Source organism: Lichenostomus cassidix, chromosome 10, assembly GCF_008360975.1.
Source record: "Lichenostomus cassidix isolate B80296 chromosome 10, HeHo_3.0, whole genome shotgun sequence".
NCBI lineage: Eukaryota > Metazoa > Chordata > Aves > Passeriformes > Meliphagidae > Lichenostomus > Lichenostomus cassidix.
In genome coordinates this window covers 12,971,002-12,989,364 of record NC_139491.1, presented here as the reverse complement: position 1 = coordinate 12,989,364, position 18,363 = coordinate 12,971,002, and the positions used below count along the sequence as shown (strand labels likewise).

The 18,363-nt window shown below is 42.7% G+C and overlaps 2 protein-coding genes and 1 long non-coding RNA gene across 5 annotated transcripts in view; 2 read left to right on the top strand and 1 right to left on the bottom strand.

Annotated features, from left to right (window-relative positions):
- Positions 1-7,929, top strand: part of RFX7 (regulatory factor X7) — a 50,208-nt gene extending 42,279 nt beyond the window's left edge. For both annotated transcript variants that reach the window (XM_085070701.1, XM_085070702.1), the window contains one exon: positions 625-7,929. In XM_085070701.1, the coding sequence (XP_084926827.1) occupies positions 625-3,936 (3,312 nt within the window). In that variant the 3' untranslated portion in view covers positions 3,937-7,929. The remainder of the gene's footprint in view (positions 1-624) is intronic.
- LOC146432767 (uncharacterized) lies at positions 7,522-17,259 on the bottom strand. Its single transcript, XR_014854318.1, has 2 exons — positions 14,884-17,259; positions 7,522-12,834 (listed from the first exon to the last, which is right to left on the bottom strand). It is a non-coding gene; the product is annotated as an uncharacterized LOC146432767 (long non-coding RNA).
- Positions 17,260-17,421: 162 nt separating this feature from the next.
- The window catches only part of NEDD4 (NEDD4 E3 ubiquitin protein ligase), a 50,540-nt gene continuing 49,598 nt past the window's right edge, over positions 17,422-18,363 (top strand). The window contains exon 1 of one of the 2 annotated variants that reach the window (XM_085070699.1): positions 17,422-17,515. In XM_085070699.1, the coding sequence (XP_084926825.1) occupies positions 17,471-17,515 (45 nt within the window). In that variant the 5' untranslated portion in view covers positions 17,422-17,470. Of the gene's footprint in view, positions 17,516-17,650; positions 17,726-18,363 lie in introns of those variants that run through there. The other variant, XM_085070698.1, reaches the window with a different exon arrangement.

Genomic DNA, 18,363 nt, shown 5'->3' with positions numbered 1-18,363 from the left:
TGTGTGGGTCACTGAGGCCCTAATATAGAATCTAAATTGCCTTTGATTGGCCCAGTGCATTTAGTGACAGGTGCAATTTTATTTTGAATGAATGTCCATAGTATGGAACATTTTTGTCTTTCAGCTGTATAAAATTGGACTGGGGAATACAGGAAGGTTATTTGATTTTAAAATATTCACTGTGCTGCTCATTTTGGTAGGTAAGCCAGTGTTTCTGCCTGATAGTGAATTTGTATTTAACTTGCTTTTGAAACCTTAACAATGAGCAGTATTTTGAAGACATCCTCTCCTCTTTAGCCTTTGTATGTCTGCCTTTTTGTCCCAGGTGGTGAAGGATTGTATGAGAATGACCCTTTCATTAGCAGAAGAGCAGATTAGAGTGTAGACCAGTACCTCATGTCTTAAAAATAGAAGGCATGTATCTGTCTACCAGTCCTTGGGCTGAGAAACAGAAATTGTCTTGGACAAGTAGGAGAGCTTGCTTTGTTTCAAGATGACATTCACTGGCTTTGGTGTACTGAGCTGTGTTGTCTTTCATCTTTGAAATGCTGGTGCTGAGGTGGTGTGTGGGCTTTGAGGACTTCTTGCTTTGTTGCTACACCTTTTCTTTTTCTCTATCTACAGGTGCCAAGGACCAGGCAGTTGGTGACATCTCCAAGTCCTGTGGGATCGTCTGATAGCAAGGTCCTGCCCCTCAATGTTCAGGTGGTCACTCAACACATGCAATCAGTCAAGCAGCCACCAAAGACTCCCCAGAACGTTCCCGCCAGCCCCGTGGGTGACCGCTCTGCCCGGCATCGCTACCCGCAGATCTTACCCAAGCCAGCAAACACCAGTGCTCTCACCATCCGTTCTCCCACGACGGTGCTATTTACCAGTAGCCCAATCAAGACTGTTGTGCCAGCTCCACATGTGAATTCCTTAAATGTGGTAAAAATGACAGCAATATCTCTTGCCCCAAGCAGCAGTAGTGTGCCCGTCAAACAGACGCCTTCAGTTAGCACTAGTGCAGGAGCAGTGGAAGAAGGGAGGACTGGTCCACAGATCAAAAATGGATCTGTTGTTTCACTTCAGTCTCCGGGATCCAAGCCTAGTACTGTTGTAGCTACACCTGCAGTCAAGATCAAAACAGAACCGGAAGCATTGCTGGATGAGAACTCGGTACAGGGCCAAGAGAGCTCTGACCTGTCTAAATCCATAAAGGCAACCCCTGACCTGCCTCCTGCACAGCTAATTAATTTTGAGGTTGCAGCCTTGAAGGTTTCAACGGATGATGTCATGGAGCTAAAACCAGGTAAGGGCTGTGATCAGGAAGCTGAAGAAGCAGGGACCAAGTATAAGACACAGTCTAATGAAATCACACCAGTTTCTTCAGCAGGCAATAATCAAAGCACTCTTAAGCCCACAGTTGCCAGTCAAAACTTGTCCAGCACCAGCATCAGTTCACCTCCTACTGGTGAGTCTATGATTAAAGACAAAACATGCACTAAAAGTCCAAGAAAGCGACAACCTTCCACACTTCAGGATTCCCAGTTGCCACCTGTAAAGAAACCACTAGTGGAGCAGTTTTCAGCTGGTAATGCTGTGGACAGTCAAAAAGCTAACAATGTTAAGAAGGTTCTGAAGGTTGGATCATTAGCTAACAGTGACAATACAGCAACACTTGCTCAAGTTCCCAGTAAGGTACCTGTGACGGTACCTATACCTTCTACAGCTGCAGCAAACTTAGCAACAGACCTTTCTTTGAACACCAATTTAAATGCCTGTGATCCTACTTTAGAACAGCAGCTTGCATCAGCATCATCTCCAGATATAAAAGTAAAATTGGAAGGAAACTTGTTTATCATAGAAAATGAGTCAAAATCTGATGGCAGCTTTAACCCAAATACATGGCACCATATCACCAAAAGCTCTGACTTTGCATCTGTGAATTGTGATCAGCAGCAAGATATCAGTGTTATGACTATTGCTGGGCACTCTGGTTCTAGTGACTTACAGGAATCTGCGTGGGAGCCGGTGCACTGTGAAGGGATACAGCAGGATGTGTACAGCCAGCAGTTACAGAGCCAGATCCAGGACTCCTTGGATCAAATACAAGCACAGTCTTCAAATCAGTTACCTCTGCAGTCTGAGCTGAAAGAATTTGAGCATACAGTCCCTCAGTCAAATGAAAACTTCTTTTCATTTGATGATGACCTTACCCAGGATAGCATTGTGGAGGAGCTGGTGCTCATGGAGGAGCAAATGTCCATGAATAATTCCCATCCTTATGGTGGTTGTCTAGGAATGGCACTTCAGAATCAGGCCGCAGCTCAAGGAGCTCCCGTGTCATCTCACCCAAGCAGCACGCACTTTTACCATTCGATCCATAACAACAGCACTCCGATTCACACTCCCACCCCCACGCCCACCCCGACTCCCACACCCACCCCAACTCCAACACCCACCTCCGAAATGATTGCTGGATCTCAGAACATGTCTCGAGAGAGCCCTTGTTCAAGGCTGGCTCAGACGACTCCTGTAGACAGTGCCCTAGGAAGCAGCCGGCACACGCCCATCGGCACACCCCATTCCAACTGCAGCAGCAGTGTCCCTCCAAGTCCTGTGGAATGCCGAAACCCGTTTGCATTTACTCCCATCAGCTCCAGTATGGCTTACCACGATGCCAGCATCATATCGAGTAGCCCTGTGAAGCCAATGCAGCGGCCTATGGCTACCCATCCCGACAAAACCAAGCTCGAGTGGATGAACAACGGCTACAGTGGGGTTAGTAATTCGTCGGTTGCAAACCACGGCATCCTTACGAGCTACCAGGAGCTGGTGGAAGATCGCTTCAGGAAACCTCACGCTTTTGCAGTTCCCGGCCAGTCATACCAGTCTCAGCCGCGCCACCACGACACTCACTTCGGTCGTGTGACTCCTGTTTCACCCGTGCAGCACCAGGCAGCCCCTGTCAGTAGCACTACCAAGCAGGAGGGCTTTGCTGTTCCTGCTCCTTTGGACAACAAAGGAACTGGTTCATCTCTCAACAACAGTCTGAGATGCCGGAGTGTGAGCCCTGCTGTCCATCGCCAGCGTAACCTCAGTGGAAGCACTGTTTACCCTGTGTCAAATATACCACGCTCTAATCTGACACCTTTTGGAAGTCCAGTGACTCCTGAAGTTCACAATGTATTTGCTAATATCCATGCAGACACCAGTGCCAATAACATAGCACAGAGAAGCCAGTCAGTCCCGTTGACTGTGATGATGCAGACGGCCTTCCCGTCTCTTCAGAAACAAACAAACACTAAAAAAATAACCAATGTGTTGTTAAACAAACTTGATTCTGATAGTGATGATGCAGTGAGAGGTTTGGGAATGAACAACATGCCCTCAAATTACACAGCCAGGATGAATCTCACTCAGATTTTGGAGACATCCACCGCTTTTCCTAGTGCCAACCCACAAAGTATGATCAATTCCAGCACTTCAGTTTATGAATTCCAAACACCAAATTACCTCACAAAAAACAGCAGCACCGATCAGATCAGTTTTTCTTCTGGAGATAACCAAGCACAATCAGACATCGGAGAGCAGCAATTAGATTTTAGCAGCACTGTAAAAGACCTTTTAGGGGAGGACAGTCTGCCAACAAACCAGCAGCTGGTGAATCAGGTGGCATCAGATCTCAATAATGTTGCATCTGTCTTTCCCAGCGACATCAGGTTGTCTTCCGAGCTCTCAGGCAGCATTAACGATCTGAACACTTTAGACACAAATCTGCTGTTTGATCCAGGTCGTCAGCAGGGACAAGACGATGATGCTACACTGGAGGAATTAAAAAATGACCCCTTGTTCCAGCAAATCTGCAATGAATCCATTAACTCAATGACTGCATCAGGTTTTGAGTGGATGGAGAGTAAGGATCATCCTGCTGTTGAAATGTTGGGTTAATCTTGTTTTATAATATGTATGTAGCACACTGTATCTAAAAGACAGACGTATTGTATTTGTCTTAATGGAAGTGCCTCCCGCAGCAGAAACACTTGCTATGTATTGTGGCATTTTTAAAAAAGTTTGCTGTACCTGTTGCTCATTCTTCAGTAAGGAAAAGTCAGTCTTACCAATTTTAAACAAATCTCTGAAGGTGATGGGCTATCAAAGAGCCAGTATTAAAATCTGAATTTTGGAGTGTTTCCCATTCAACATTTCTTGTTTTAGCAAATAAAGAAGTGGTTAATGGCAGCCAGCAATGACAGCTATGGTTGATGCTTTGGGAGGGTTTTAATTCAAGCTCCTTAGTAGGCTTTCCATACTTTGTATTGGTTGTTACTTCTTAGTAGGTGATCTTTACTGTCCTTTGTCATCCAGGTTTGACACCCAGGGTGCCTGCAGGTAGGTAGGTGGTGGGGGGTGGATACAAGTGGACCAGGTGACATGCAGATGCCTGATCATTGTGTAGCTGTCTGGAGCACTGGTCGATGGTGAACTTCAGGAAATCTCTGTAGCGCTGGTGCCATTGGCATCTCCAGTAAAACACAGAGATGGGAAAAGCTAACAGGAATGATCAAGGAAAAAGATGCACTAAATTTTTTTATTTAAGAGAAATAAATCTATGTAGTTCTTTTATCCATTAATATTCATGACATACTTGATATTTTAGTTCTCATGTCAATGTTTTTATATTAGGTAAAATTAATGCAAAAAGAGTTTGAGCACTGAGATTTAATCTAGGCATAACACCCTATTTCAAAGTGATAGGTACTGTTTATCAATGCTAGAGAAGGAACATTATATTTTCCTTCTTTTTTTTTTAATAGCTGCTGGAGCTCATTCAGTACTGTTTCTAAAGGTTCATTTTCTAAAGTTTGCTCTTTCCTAACCTAGTATAGGGCAGAGGAAGATGTTATTTTCTCTCTGTTTCAGTAGATTAAGCCTTTCTGTCTTTCCTGCTTGCTCTCTTTCTCTCAAAAAAAAAGATTATTAAAATATTAGAAAATGTGGTTGATCTAAAAATATTTCATATGGAGCCATAATACTGCCAGGCACTTTACAGATACACAGTAAGACATGTGATCTTTCTTTTGGTAAAACTTCTTTTAAAAGTACTTACTGTTTTAGAAGCCTGAATTCCATTTTCAAAAGTGATTTGACAGGGTTGATGAATCTAATTTTTTTTTTTTTTTTAAGAAAAAAAGCTGCCCCTCTGGAAAATGAGAATTAGACTTCTGCCTCACTCAAACCAAAAAGACATTTTATCAGCATGGCATGCATGAATCTCTCTAATGGTCAAAAAGGAGAGGTATTTAACGAGCTACAGCCTTGATCCTAGAAAGAGGACTTGCAGAGGCAGGTTTTTACAAAGGAAGTGGTGCACTGAGTATGCTACAATACCATCCCTTTAGCCTAGTATAAAATGGATTACTTTTCCAGTGACCTGACACAAAGCAGAAAATAGAGCAGGGGAAATTTTCTTTTTTTCCATTACTTTGAATGAGTGGTCTTGAATTTATGGGGGGGGAAGTGCAGTAAACCCCCACTAGATTTCTTTAAGGAGAAGATACCCAGATTTTTCATGTGATTAGTGTTTTTCTTTAAGTGTCTTGGTAGTCTTCTGTTTCTTCAGTTTTTGCAAATGACTCAAGATCCCAGTACTGGTCAATTTTTTTTGGCAGTGCTGATTCAACTTGTGCTGCTGCATTGGCACTGGACATGCTGGTATATCATGGCTTCTCGTGCCCTTGCCCCAGTTCATCACCAGTTTATGGCCTCTTCTGCAGGGACAAACAGTTGTGCCAAGCTATAGCACCTTATGGGGCCTGATTTCACTGTGCTTGCATCAGATGTTTTGCCACTTCATCAGGAACAAACTTGGAGAGTTCTGGTCCCTCCTTGAAGCACAAGGATGTCGCGATAATGTGGTTTGCTTTAAGACCAAGTGGCTCTTCCAAGACAATGGGGAGGAGACTAAAAGCTGCATAGTAACCTTCTGCTTGTTGCCCTGCCAGGTGACTGTCAAGTAAGACTTGAACCATTTTTCTTGTAGACAGAAGTTGCTGAAGGCAGGGCTTGAATCCTGTACTTGCCCATGGCCTTTTTTGACAGGGATGTGCTGAGCATCCACTCACCCTGGTGGGAGGATGGCTCTGAGAGACACTCAGCACTGTCCTGTTTCTGTTTCCTGACCCTGTGTGAAGTGCCAGCACTACTGTGAATAGGTGAAACTTGCTCGATGAAAGGGGGGAGGGTCCCTTCCAACTCAGTATTGTGTGACTGTGCCTCACCGCCAGCGCTGCGGGAGGAGCTGCCCGGGTGCTGCAGCAGCCCCTGTTCCGTGATGGGCTGGCCTCACCTCGGGTCACTGACAGTGACACTGAGGGGGGCTTGGGGGAAGGAAAGTTTAGCCTAACCACTAGTTCTTTTAAGAAGATTTCTCACACAAGCAAGAGTAGATTTAAAGTTGATTGCATTCTAAATTATGCAGCCATCACCAAAGGTTTTAAAAAGTGCATTTAAAATTATCTTTAAATGCAAATGTTACATTGGGCCTAACATGTGACTTAATTAGCAGAAGTATTCTATAATCAGTGAGTTTAAAGCAAATATGTTTAATTTTAAAAGTTTTAAATTCGATAAGAATTGTTTCAAGTAAAATCCAAGGCACAGGCACAGCTTTGTACATTGGTATGTATCATTTTAGAGATGTTTGTGTGTTGGTGTTATAATTAATGTTAGGTCCCTGTACTTAGTGCTAGTTAGTTCTTTATGATACATTGAGACAGAGCACTACTGCACACCAAAGTATGCAATACCCAAAGGAAAATTCTGTGATCCTAACAAATGGAAGCCTGTCTTTGTCAGATACTCCAAAACGATGAATTTGAGACAGTTCTGACCCCTTGTTTACATTATTGGCTTCCTACTAACATAAATAAATTATTTTGATAGCCGTTTTTGCTAAAGTATACAAACTAGTGAATTTGTACCCTGTGTACAGTATTGCAGCAAACACTTTAAATTTGATTGCTTGGTTAGTCCAGCAAACTTTCTGGGTTCATATATTGCACTAAAATTCTGTTGAACCTGTGGCAGGCACATTCCTTAGGATAAATGCAACAAATACGGCCCACAGATTAAAAAAAAGACAAAACAAAAAAAATCTTTTTAATGTGTTTCATTATAAAAAGGCAAAATGTCATTAAAAGTGACAGGTGAAATTGTCTTATGTAGCAATGTGCATTGATCTCAATGAGATATTTCTATTTTTGATTCTCTTACATGAGAATATTGCAGCAGGAAAAATTAAGTTTAGTTTGCTTCACCATGTTAATACATGATCACAAAACGTGCATGAGTGTTAATGACTTAATCTTGTACAGTACTAGATATATTCCTGTAACCACTTTTATTTTTTTTATTCTTTTGCTGTATTGAAGCTGGTTCAGTGTTAACCAGGTGAGCATAGTTATTCACAAGTTATTTACTTTTTTATGTTAACTAATTCAGCTTAGTTATTGTTGAATATGTTCCTTTCTTGGATTATTTTTTATTGTTCTGGTGTTGAAAAACATTTTTGCATCATTTTATCATGATAAGAATTCATGAAGTAAATATTTTGCAAATAATTGCAATAAGCACTGACTTCTGAACTGAAAAGAAGGAAAGCGTTTCTTGTGCAGTGCATCTGAGGATCATATAATAGTCTTGTACTATACTGTGCTTTATTTACTGCACCGTAAGGAAAGAAAAATCCCTGTTCCACATTTTCCTTTAGTGCAGGAAATCCAGTTTCTCTCCTCTTCCCCAGTGTTTTGTTGTCTGTTGTACTGCTGAAACTACAGTAGTTGAATATTGCAGTAGCATTTCAGTTATTTTTTTTATTGAAAGTGCTCAAAAATTGTTTTTTAAATGTTTTCAAAAACAATAAAACATTTTATATTAAAATTATTTCTGGAGTTTTTTCTTTATATGGAAGATGTGCTTTGGGGCTGACCTAAAATACAGAACTTTCTGGTTTGTGTGATGACAAATGACTGTTGCGCAGTTGACCCTTGCTGCAATTGCTGAGCGCAGTAAAGCTGAGTGTGAAGGTGAATGTTCCTTGCTGGGGTGCCTTGGTCAGTCTGTCTTACTTCAAGTCTTGGTGTCATGCCTGGGTGGTGGCTCTTGCTGTTGTCACATACAACATCCCGTTGCTGGCGTTGCCATCGACTGTGTCAGTGCTTGCCTGGTTTTGTTTTCCCATACTAGGAAGGCACTCCTACGAGATCGTGTTAGTGTGGCTTGACTTGCTGCCATAAAGGGGAGAATGTGTGCTTTGATCTATGGAGGCCTGTATTTGGATTGTAAAATTGCATGTGAACCCATCAGTGTACCCTGCACAGTCTGTGTGAACCGAATGGAAAGACATCTCCACAGAGCAGGAGCAGGCCATTAAAATATGAGAGAGGATGCATATGCCAAAGAGATAGCACTGGTTACAGACTACATCCCAGACTCCAGAGGTGCTGAGATGAGCTGGCAGGTGACAAGATTTGATCGTGGCACAAAATCACTTTAGGCTCATCAACAAAGAAAAAGAATTGTCAGACATGAGACAACATAAATGAAAGCAAATCAGAAAGACATGAATTTTAACACGTCAGTGGAGGAAATACTATTAATATATCTCACTGGATTCTAAGCGTGCTTTACAAAGAGTTCTCAATGAAAAATTGACAGACACTTTATGTTCCACAGTCATAAGAAATGCATATTAAAAACTTCCAAGGAATGAGATGGAATATAATGTAGGAGATGACAGAAGGATAGTTCAGATGAAGTAATAATGGGTTTTAATTGGAACCTTTCAGCTGTAAATTTGAAATAATTTGGCTAAATGGTTAATAAAAAGGATCAAAAGAAGAAAAAATCTGTGAATGGAAATGTCTTAAAAGATTTCAGAAGGTGGAAATGTTGGAACTGAAGTAATGAGCTTTTTAGGTTCAAATTACCAGATGCTTACATTGTTAATAAAGACATCCAGAGTAAGTCCTAAACAATTGCTTTCAAATATTTTTACATCTCCAGAAGTACAAATCTGTGTGTGTGAGTGCAGCTGGTTTTTTGGTAAGCAGAATTCCACCTCTGTGGTTCAGGATTGCTGTGTCAAATGAGGCAGTGGTTCATGTAGTCCATACAGTGTCTCTGGCAATACCACCATCTTCTCTGGAGAAGAAGACCTGCATTATTAGGTGGTCACAGAATAGATGGCCTCTGTGGAAGCTGTTCTAGACCGAAGAGACAGAAGCTCCATCTGAAGCTGGTGCATTAGAGCTGGAGAAGGGGGATGTGTTAGGAGACCTCTGGAGCTTCCTTACAACCTCACTTCAGCAGCATGTGCATCAATGCAAGAGGGTTGAATAAACCTAGGTAGATCTGACTGTGTAGCATGGCTGCTCTTAATCAGGTAAAGTTTAAGCATAATATTTGATGTTTATCAAATTCATTTGCAGTAAACTTGTAGTTATCTAAGCCTCCTGTGGTGCATTAAGTCAGTGTTAAACAATGCCTGGATCTTGCTGCCCTCCTTCCTCTCAAAAATCATAGAAGTTAAGCTTGGATAAGGAGACAACGTTGAAGAAAAATACATAGTGAGGCTACAAATTGGAACAACACTAGAAAGTTATTCCAAACTTAGAAGGGGCAGTGACTTGACTGTATGCTTAAGGTGTTTCTAAGTTGGGGATCCACATATTAGTTAACCATTAACCTGAATGTGCCCAGGCCTGGGCTATGCTGTCCCTGTGCTGTGTTGTTTGTCCTCTGGCTGCAGGGAAACCTTGGCCAGGTAGCCATAACAGAGGAGCCTGCAGGCAGCTCCCACTCAGTGCCAGCAATGAAGCTGCTTGTGTGTCCTTGCCTTTTATCTGAAAGTGCAGCTAGAAGTTCTCATGTGAACATCCTTTCTGCTGGACCTTTGAAATAATGAGCAGAATTGTTTTCTGGTAGGAAAATCCTGTAATAGCTCAAATAAGATGACCCTTCCACGGGCAAGATGTGGGTGTGGATTGGAGGCCCTTTCTGTGCTGCACACTTGGGAGATTGAAGGGATGTAAGACTGTGTCTACTCCAGTAAATGGCATTTTAAGTATTACTTCACAGGACCTGAGTGCCTTTATTACTGCAGTTGTAACAAACCAACACCTCCCAGTGCATAGTTAACATTACCTGATGAAATTGCAAATCTTTCAGTCTCTCTTGCTTTTCCTATCCAACTTGTTAGAAAAAAAGGTGAAATATAAACTCAGGAAAGCCAGATTAATTAAATCAGAAGTGAACTGAGGACATGGAAATATTGTTTAGAAAGCATTTAGTGCTAAAAAGACAGCTGTTTCTTGCAGATTACAGTGTTTAAATACCCCAATCAAAAGACCACCTTGATATAATGCAAAATACGTAACTGAATGATTATAGTTCGTGATAGGTCATAACATTTCTGCTCTGTGCTTTGGATATGTAGGAAATATGCTACTAGTGATGTAAATACTTGAGATGTGTTGGAACATTTGCATATCTATTCTCCCATGGCTTTGTCATGCCTCCTCCTGAGTCTGTTCTTCCTGGGCCTGCCTACCCATTTTCTATATCTGGTAATACCTCAGCTCTGAAATCATTAAAAGGGTCCTTTTTTGTCTCTGTGGATCATCTTTTCTCTGCTGTCAGCTTCCTTTTAAATAAACTGCTTCTATATGGATAATGATAAGTTATGTATCATTGGAACTTTGCCTATCCACACTACCTAATTAGATGATGCCTATTAGAATAAAATTTTCAGTGGGTCTCAAGCTGCTGGTTCAAGTAATGTTAGCAGTATGCTACTGATCCAAAGCATAAGGTGCTCTTTGTGTAGGGGGAGTTTGAGTCAAATGTTAAAATTGTGCTTGAAAAATTGTCCTAATGATGGAAATGAGCCTTAGCAAGCTTGTGAGTTTCATTTTAGCCTACCTATGCATACAAAGGGCCACTTTTTGATGGCACTGTTTTTAAAGTTGTGTATATATTATATCAAATAATCTAAACTTGCTTTTAAAGCTTTCATATGTGGTAAAGGTAGGAAGAAGAAGATGCATAGGAAGCTGAATACATTTTTATTTCCTCAGGGGTTAATAGCCTTATGTTCCCTTACAAACTTGTTGGTAGTGGATTTTTGTGATGACTAACCAGAACAGGGCATTACCTGACTGCTGCTGGGGCTGAGTCCATCTGTAGCCTCAGGCTTTTGAAGCACTGTGTGGAGAAGGTGGCTAGTAGGAATCAAGAGCAGCTGCCCCTATAGCCTTCTTCAGGTAGCCAACCTACCTATTGCTTCAAATCTCAGCATTCTTACTTCAGAGAGCTATTGAGCTCTTGTTTTGCAAATATTCTCCTTTTGTTTCTAGTATGGATGGGAAAACACAGCACTGTCATTTATACTACCTTATAAATTAACTGATTAGGACTTGGTCATCTCCTTTCCCTATCAAGAATACCCTTGAGTGTTCTATTTGCCTGCTCTGTATCAGTACTTCAAAAGGACACTTGTTCCAAGGGTTATGATAATAATTTCCCAGAGAGATCAAGACAAAGTCCTCCTTGCTCTGAGACAAGAAGAGGCTTTCTGAAATGTGTTGTTTAAAAAGCTGTGTATGAGCAATGATTATTTCTGACTGGAAAAAAATTCTCCTTAATTCTATTTGAAATTGCTTTGAAAAATTAAAACCATCTCTCCTGCTACATATGTAGAGATGAAAAGGATGATGAAGTGCCTATGTCCAAGAGGCCCTGCTCAAAGGTTCTTGGTTCTTGCACCAGTGGCATAACTAAAATCTGCTCTGACAAGGATTAGTTGTGAACAGCAAAACAACGCTGGGGCCTAAAATGGCTGTCTCTACCAAAGCAAAAGAGGAGATCTCAGTGCTTACTAATAATGAATTGCTGGAGACCTGTTATGCTGCACATACATCTAGAATTACTTTAGTGCTTTAGGAATTACCTGAGGTTACTTTTTTATCAAAAAAGGTAGCTGGATAATAACAAGAGGATATTTGCTTTTTCCTTTGCTTTTGGCAGAGGTAATACTCTTATCATAAATAAATATAATTTTACAGTATGTACAAAGTCCTACATTCTTGTCAGCCATCCTGGTTTTCAGGAGTACCTTCTTGTGGGATTACTTTCTATGCCAGCCAGACCCAAAGATATCTGGACATTTCTTGGATGGTGGGCTATTAAGCGCAGTTTGGCATTATCAGGAACTAATTCCCAGTGACAAAACTTTCAAGATCATTGGAAGTCAATCAGTGGACCAAGCATAACACATTGAAAATATGTGTACTTGAAAGTATTTGAACATTAAAACCACCTCAGAAGTAATTTAAACCAACTAATAATAGCAATTATTTACTATTCCCATTTTCCTAATGAAATAAGAGAAAAGCACTATAAGAGGGAGCATCTTGTGTCAAAATGAAATGTGGAAAGATGGGAGTGCATTAGTGATGCTCAGTTGCAATTCACATCAGAACATTGCTTCTCCTGGTCTTAGCAACATTTTAGGCACTGGCAAAGAGCATATAGCACATACTATTTCATACACATATGGAAAAGGATAATCTCAAGGTATTTAGAGAAGAAATGCCCAAATATGTAATCCCCGGAAAGTTCTTACTTCTCTAACACTATGATGGGTTGAGCTGTTAGCAAAAATATCCACAATTACCGTGTTAAACATGGGATCACTGGTGGATAATTAATCTGGGAACAGTGTGACAGCAGTTGACTGGAGCTCAGCACCTCCGGGTTTCTGTTCTGGCAGCTCTCCTCCCCCTCAAGCTGAAAATAGGGAGAGAAAGATGACATCTGAGTGGTGGTGATTCAGACAAGTGTTTACCATTTCATTCAAATGCATATGCACAAAATGAGTGTGACTTTCCACCTCCACTACAGTTGCTCTTCTTACTATGCAAGTTTGCTCATCAAGACAGAGATATTTCCAAAAGAAATTGCTTATAAACTGTTGTACTAGTCACAGAAATTAGGAAAAGCATTTTTTATATCTTTCTCTCTACCCTGTGAGCGCTGGAGATCTTGGCATCTTTCCTGGGAGACAGGGAAGATGGGAGCTAGCCCAGGGCAGGCATTGGTGCCTTGGGAACACAGGCCCACGCTTGGAGATCAGTGTGAAATTTTGTCTGTAGGTTGCCCTGGAAAGGAGCTACTTGAGTGGAGAATTTATGGTTCACATCTGGTCTGTCCCTGGGTGATGGTCACACCTTGCTGTCATCCTGCAGAAGTAAGTAGAGCTGCGGGGCTTGAGGCAGCTGGGGGTAGCAGCTTGGCTGCAGGCAACACAGAAAGCACATGTATCAAAACATGTGCTTTTAAACGAAAGAAGAAAAGCTAAGGAAAACAGAACCTGTGACTTTGGAGAACTGAGAGTGAAAAGGAGCAGGAAGGTGAAAACCTGAGCATGAGTTAATGGCAGCCCCACTTGCAATGCAATGCAGAGACAGGTGCCAGCCTGGACTGACTGCCAGACTGAAGTCTTGCTTACAAAATTTAAGCCTTCATGTTTGCATCAATTTTGCATCTTGCTATCATGGTGTTTGAAATGTAGTATTAACTGCCATGATCTAGCCCATATTTAACAGCAGAGCCAACAAGAGTTATTAAGTTTTGGGCTCTTAACTACATCTCTGCATTAGTTTGTTTACTGAGACATTGCCTTGCTAGTAAAGAAATTGAGATTATTAGGATACCAATAGGTACTTATTTCTTTTAGTCATAGCAGTGACTCATGACCAATATAATTTTTTTCTATTAATTCCCTATTGTACACAGTTTTCCATTTACCTGTCACTGTGACATTGTGAGTGGTTCATAACATTTTCTATTGTATGACTCAGTAGAAAAAAAAACAGTAGGACAAAAATCTGTTTCTGCCATTTGCCTCTGTTTTTTTGCTTAGTTGCAGTTAAAATGACTTCTATTCATTTGGTTTAAAGGAAGACTAGTGAAAATAATGTATCCAATTTGATTTAAAATCCTCTGTAGCAAAAGTGCATCCTTGATTTAGTAAGTTAAAATATACTTTGATGTTACTGGATGTCCTAGCTTTTATCACTTAACCATCACTATAGGTAACACATATTCTTGAATGAAAGACTATTTGTGATAAGCCTTTGGAATTTTGAAACAAATCTCCTTTTCCCATATAATTTTCTCTTTTAAAAACAAACACTGCTTTGTTGTTTTTGTTTTTTCAAAGTAGTTCAGTATAATGGTGTATAGATTCTCTTTGGCCTAGAAAAGCAGTTATGATAAAGGCAGACAAAAACCAAATACCATAAATGTATATAAAATTCAAACCACAAATTGGGTCTATCAGGATGAATGCCATCAGCTAAGAGATGGATTTTTTTTTAAACTTTGTAAATTTTTGATCCTTCATGGGACTGAAGGTTAATTTAGATGGTAAAAGAAGTCAAATTTGTTACCAGATAAGAACTCACAATTGGTATGGAGTAATGAAGTAAAATATTAACAGATTTTCAATGGTGTGGACATACAAAGTGTTCCACTGCACTCAGATGATCCAAATTCAGGTTATTCTATGCAACTGAAAATCAATTATTTGCTTTCAGAATAGCTCTTTTCCCCTAGTAGTTTGTAACAGCATAAGACCATAAAATATTAAATGCTGGACATATATATCTAACGTAAGAACAGAATGTTTGTTAATAAACATGTTGTGGTACATGTTCCCCTTACATGTTCCACTTACATTTTTAAGTAAAAGAGTAATTTGGATTAAGTGATAGATATCTTGCTGGAATATTGAAGATAACTATTGATCCCACTGAAAATGCACATAGACCTTACCTTAATATATGGATGCCTCTGGGTAAAAACCCAGAAACACAAGTTCTGTGTTTCAGACCTGTTCATAGCAGGCCATTTGGGCATTGACTTTGTTCTAACTCCTATTCTGGACAATCAGTGGCCTTTCCACACAAAAAAATTAGTCAGTGCTGTGTTACTCTGCTACTTAAAATACGTAATATAACAAAATTAGTATGTTAATGTCCTTTTGTAAACTTCAAAATGGCATTATTTTAAATTTCAAAGTTAATAAAATGACACATTACTTAAAATTTAATGTTTGAGTTTTGATGTCCTACAGAAAAGCCCAATAAATAATGTGCTAATAAAATATTCACAATGAAAACCTTTATTGAACAGGACTTTAGGATGATGCTTCTTATAGCCTTTCCTGTACAGAAAAGCTGAGACTGACTGCAGAAACCCTGAGAGTTCTGCCTAGTCACAGTAATGTGTACTAAGAGATTTATAGGGAGAAATAAAACAGCATCTTTTATTAGACTAACCAATACAATTCTGAAAGAAAAAATTAACAAAAAGCATCAGCCATGAGCTTTTGGGGCTCTGATGTTTTCTCTCTGACATGGTTTGTACACTCTAGCAGAGTATGAGAGACAGCCCTGCAAAACCCAGTGTTCATGTTTGACAGCCACAAACCCACATGCTTTTTCTAGCAAGCTGTAACAACAATTTGCTAATCATTGTTATATTAAATCCCAGAACAAACTGGACCTGGAAGTCATGCCTGCTATAACTTGGGCAGGTTTTCCTTCCTTGGCTGTCACCCAGAAAATTAAATTTGGACAAACCTCTTAACTTGTGCTGGAAGACTGCTGCAGGCAAAGCTGAGTGAAAGAAATTGGAAACTTTGGGTGTCCAGAGGGTCAATCCAGAAGCAGAAGAGGGCTGTTTATTTTGAAATACGCAAAAGCTTTTCTGCATTTTTTCCCCAAACGTTCTTGGTTGGTCTTTTAACAGTCACTGTTTCCCCAAGTAAATATACCAATTCATATGCAGCCACTTGCCCAAATGCCACTTTGTCTGTTTGTCAGACACTCATCTGAATTTTCACAGGTAATACTCTACATTGATTTTGGAACAGGCACAAATGGATCTTGATATTAAAACTGCCTCTCTTTGGAGCATCCAGTTCAACTCTGGGAGGAGAACATGAGTGTGTGTGATAATGGGCCCAGGTTTGCCTGAGCCCTTCTGAGGAGGTGTTACCTGGCTGTTCGGTGATCTGCTTGGGGCACAGTCCAAAGAGCTGAGCCTGGGTCTGTGTTTGTTTTGGAAAGCAAAGGGCTTCTCATCAGATGATGGTGGCAGAAGTAGGTCACCCAGGGCGTGAGGGGCCAGGTAGGATGAGTTGAAAGGTGACGAAAGACCCTGGTTCCTTGCCAGTACAGGTGCTGCTACATTTGTTCGTTGTTAGTGACCCATGATTTTCAACATGTTCATCCTAAGAGGGAGGTATGTTCTCTGCACTCCCAGACTGTGCATTGCCTGGAGGAGTTTGGCTATTCTTGTAGAAAGGCTCATGGCTACAAAGCTCAGACTAAACCACTCTATTTACAGCTTTTTTAGCACAGCTCTTGCTGTTTTCCTCTGCCTGCTGGAAAAGTGGGTGGGCAGGAAGGGACTCCTGAGGGATTGATTCACAGGCTTGAACGGGGTGTGAGGGCCAAGCAGATTTTTTTCTAGAGAAAAGTCTTGACAACATCGTTGTTTTGATTTCAGACATGGCTTTTAGAGTTTATTTTTTTCTGTCCTCTGGCATTCTCCCTGCTTGAGTGTTATGTCAGGTCATCTCCTCACACAGCTGAGACTTCCTTCCTCCCCACAGCACCCTGGAAGGCAGCACTGCCTCATCCTGGCGGGCAAAGTCCTTTTCTCCTCTCGGCTTTCCCCAGATTTTTGCAATTCCATGTTCCCTGAGTACGGGGTTAGGCAAGAGCTCCACAGCTTGGGCCTGGCTCTCAGAAGTGCAAAAACAAGCTGAGGCAGGGGAGGTCTAGATTGGACATTCGGAAGAATTTCTTCACACAAAAGGTGATTAGATATCGGAACAGGCTGCCCAGGGAGGTGGCAGAGTCCCGGCCCCTGGAGGTGTTTAGGAAGAGCCTGGACATTTGGTGCGATGGTCTAGTTGACACGGTGGTGTTCGGCCCTAGCTCGTACCCGATGACTTTAGGGGTCTTCCCCAACATAATCGATTCCCTGATTCTGTAAAGAAAGACGTCGACAATGTAAACCACCGGGAGAAAATTCAGACAGGCGGCATTATCCCGCCGAGGCCCTGGGTAGGGCTGCCCGCGGCAGGCAGGGCGGAGCACAGCGCGGCGCCCTGAGGGGCGGTGGGGCTGAGGGCGGCGGCCGCGCGCCCCCTCGGGCTGCCCGCGCGGCGCGTGTCTCCAGGCGGGGCGCGGAGCGAGACCCAATCGGAAGGCGCCGCTGACACTCGGGTGGGCGGGGCCGAGGACTGTCCCGCCAATCAGACGAGGGGAGAGGAGCGGGGCGGAGCGCGGGGCGGGCCCGGGGCGGGGCGGCGGTAAACACGGCGGCGGGGGGCGCGCGCCGCGCGGCTATGGCGGCGTCTCCTGCGGAGGTGCTCGGGCTGCCGGGCGAGGAGGTGAGCGAGGCCCCGGGTCCCCTCCCGCGCCTCCCGCCGCCCTTTTCGCGGAGAGCGGGCGGTGGCTTTTTCGCGGGGCCGAACCCCTTCGGGCGGGTGTTTTCTGCGGAGCCCGTGCGGTGTGGCGCGGCGCGGGCAGCGGGTGAGGTGATGAGGAGGGTCCCGGCGGGACGGGCGCTCCGCTGCCGCCTCCCCTCCGCCCGGGCCCCGGTAAGGTGGCGGCTGCCGTGCCGTCTAGCGCCGGCATTCCTGTCTCCTCCCGCTGGAAGCTGTGGAGCCTCCTGTATGGACGGAGGGATCCGCGTGCTCGCAACTTCCTCGTGACGGAGCGAAGCGGGATTTCTCCCCCCGCTCTCTCCCCGGTGCCGGAGAATCGCGGCTTTGTTCGGGCTTTGTCACGGGCGGTGTGACACAAGCGGTGCGTGGGTCAGAGCGGTACGGAAGGTAGCGCGGTGCCTGGGCGATGGTGCTCGTCCCAGCGTTGCCGTTAGCACGAGTGTGAATTGCTGTCTGCGTTTCAGCGTTTTGGGCGATAAAGCCGTGGGTGACTGGAAGTGATTCCTGCACGGCCTCTCTCCTGGGGTCGTAGTTCCTGAGCACGTGGGTCTGTGGAAGGTGGCTGAGGCTGGTGTAGCTGTTACTGTGTGTCAGTGGTACACAGGTGGGGTGGCTTCTGCTTTGTGACCGAGCCTTGTGCGTGGCGCAGAATATTATGGAATAGTTAACTTTAGCAAGAAGGAAAGTCAGTGGGTTTTTTTTTAATTGCAGATACAGGAAGACTAAAAGCAGTATTTCTCTGAAAGCTGTTTGGTGACCTGTGTGAAATGTCAGTAATGTTGTCTTTGAGC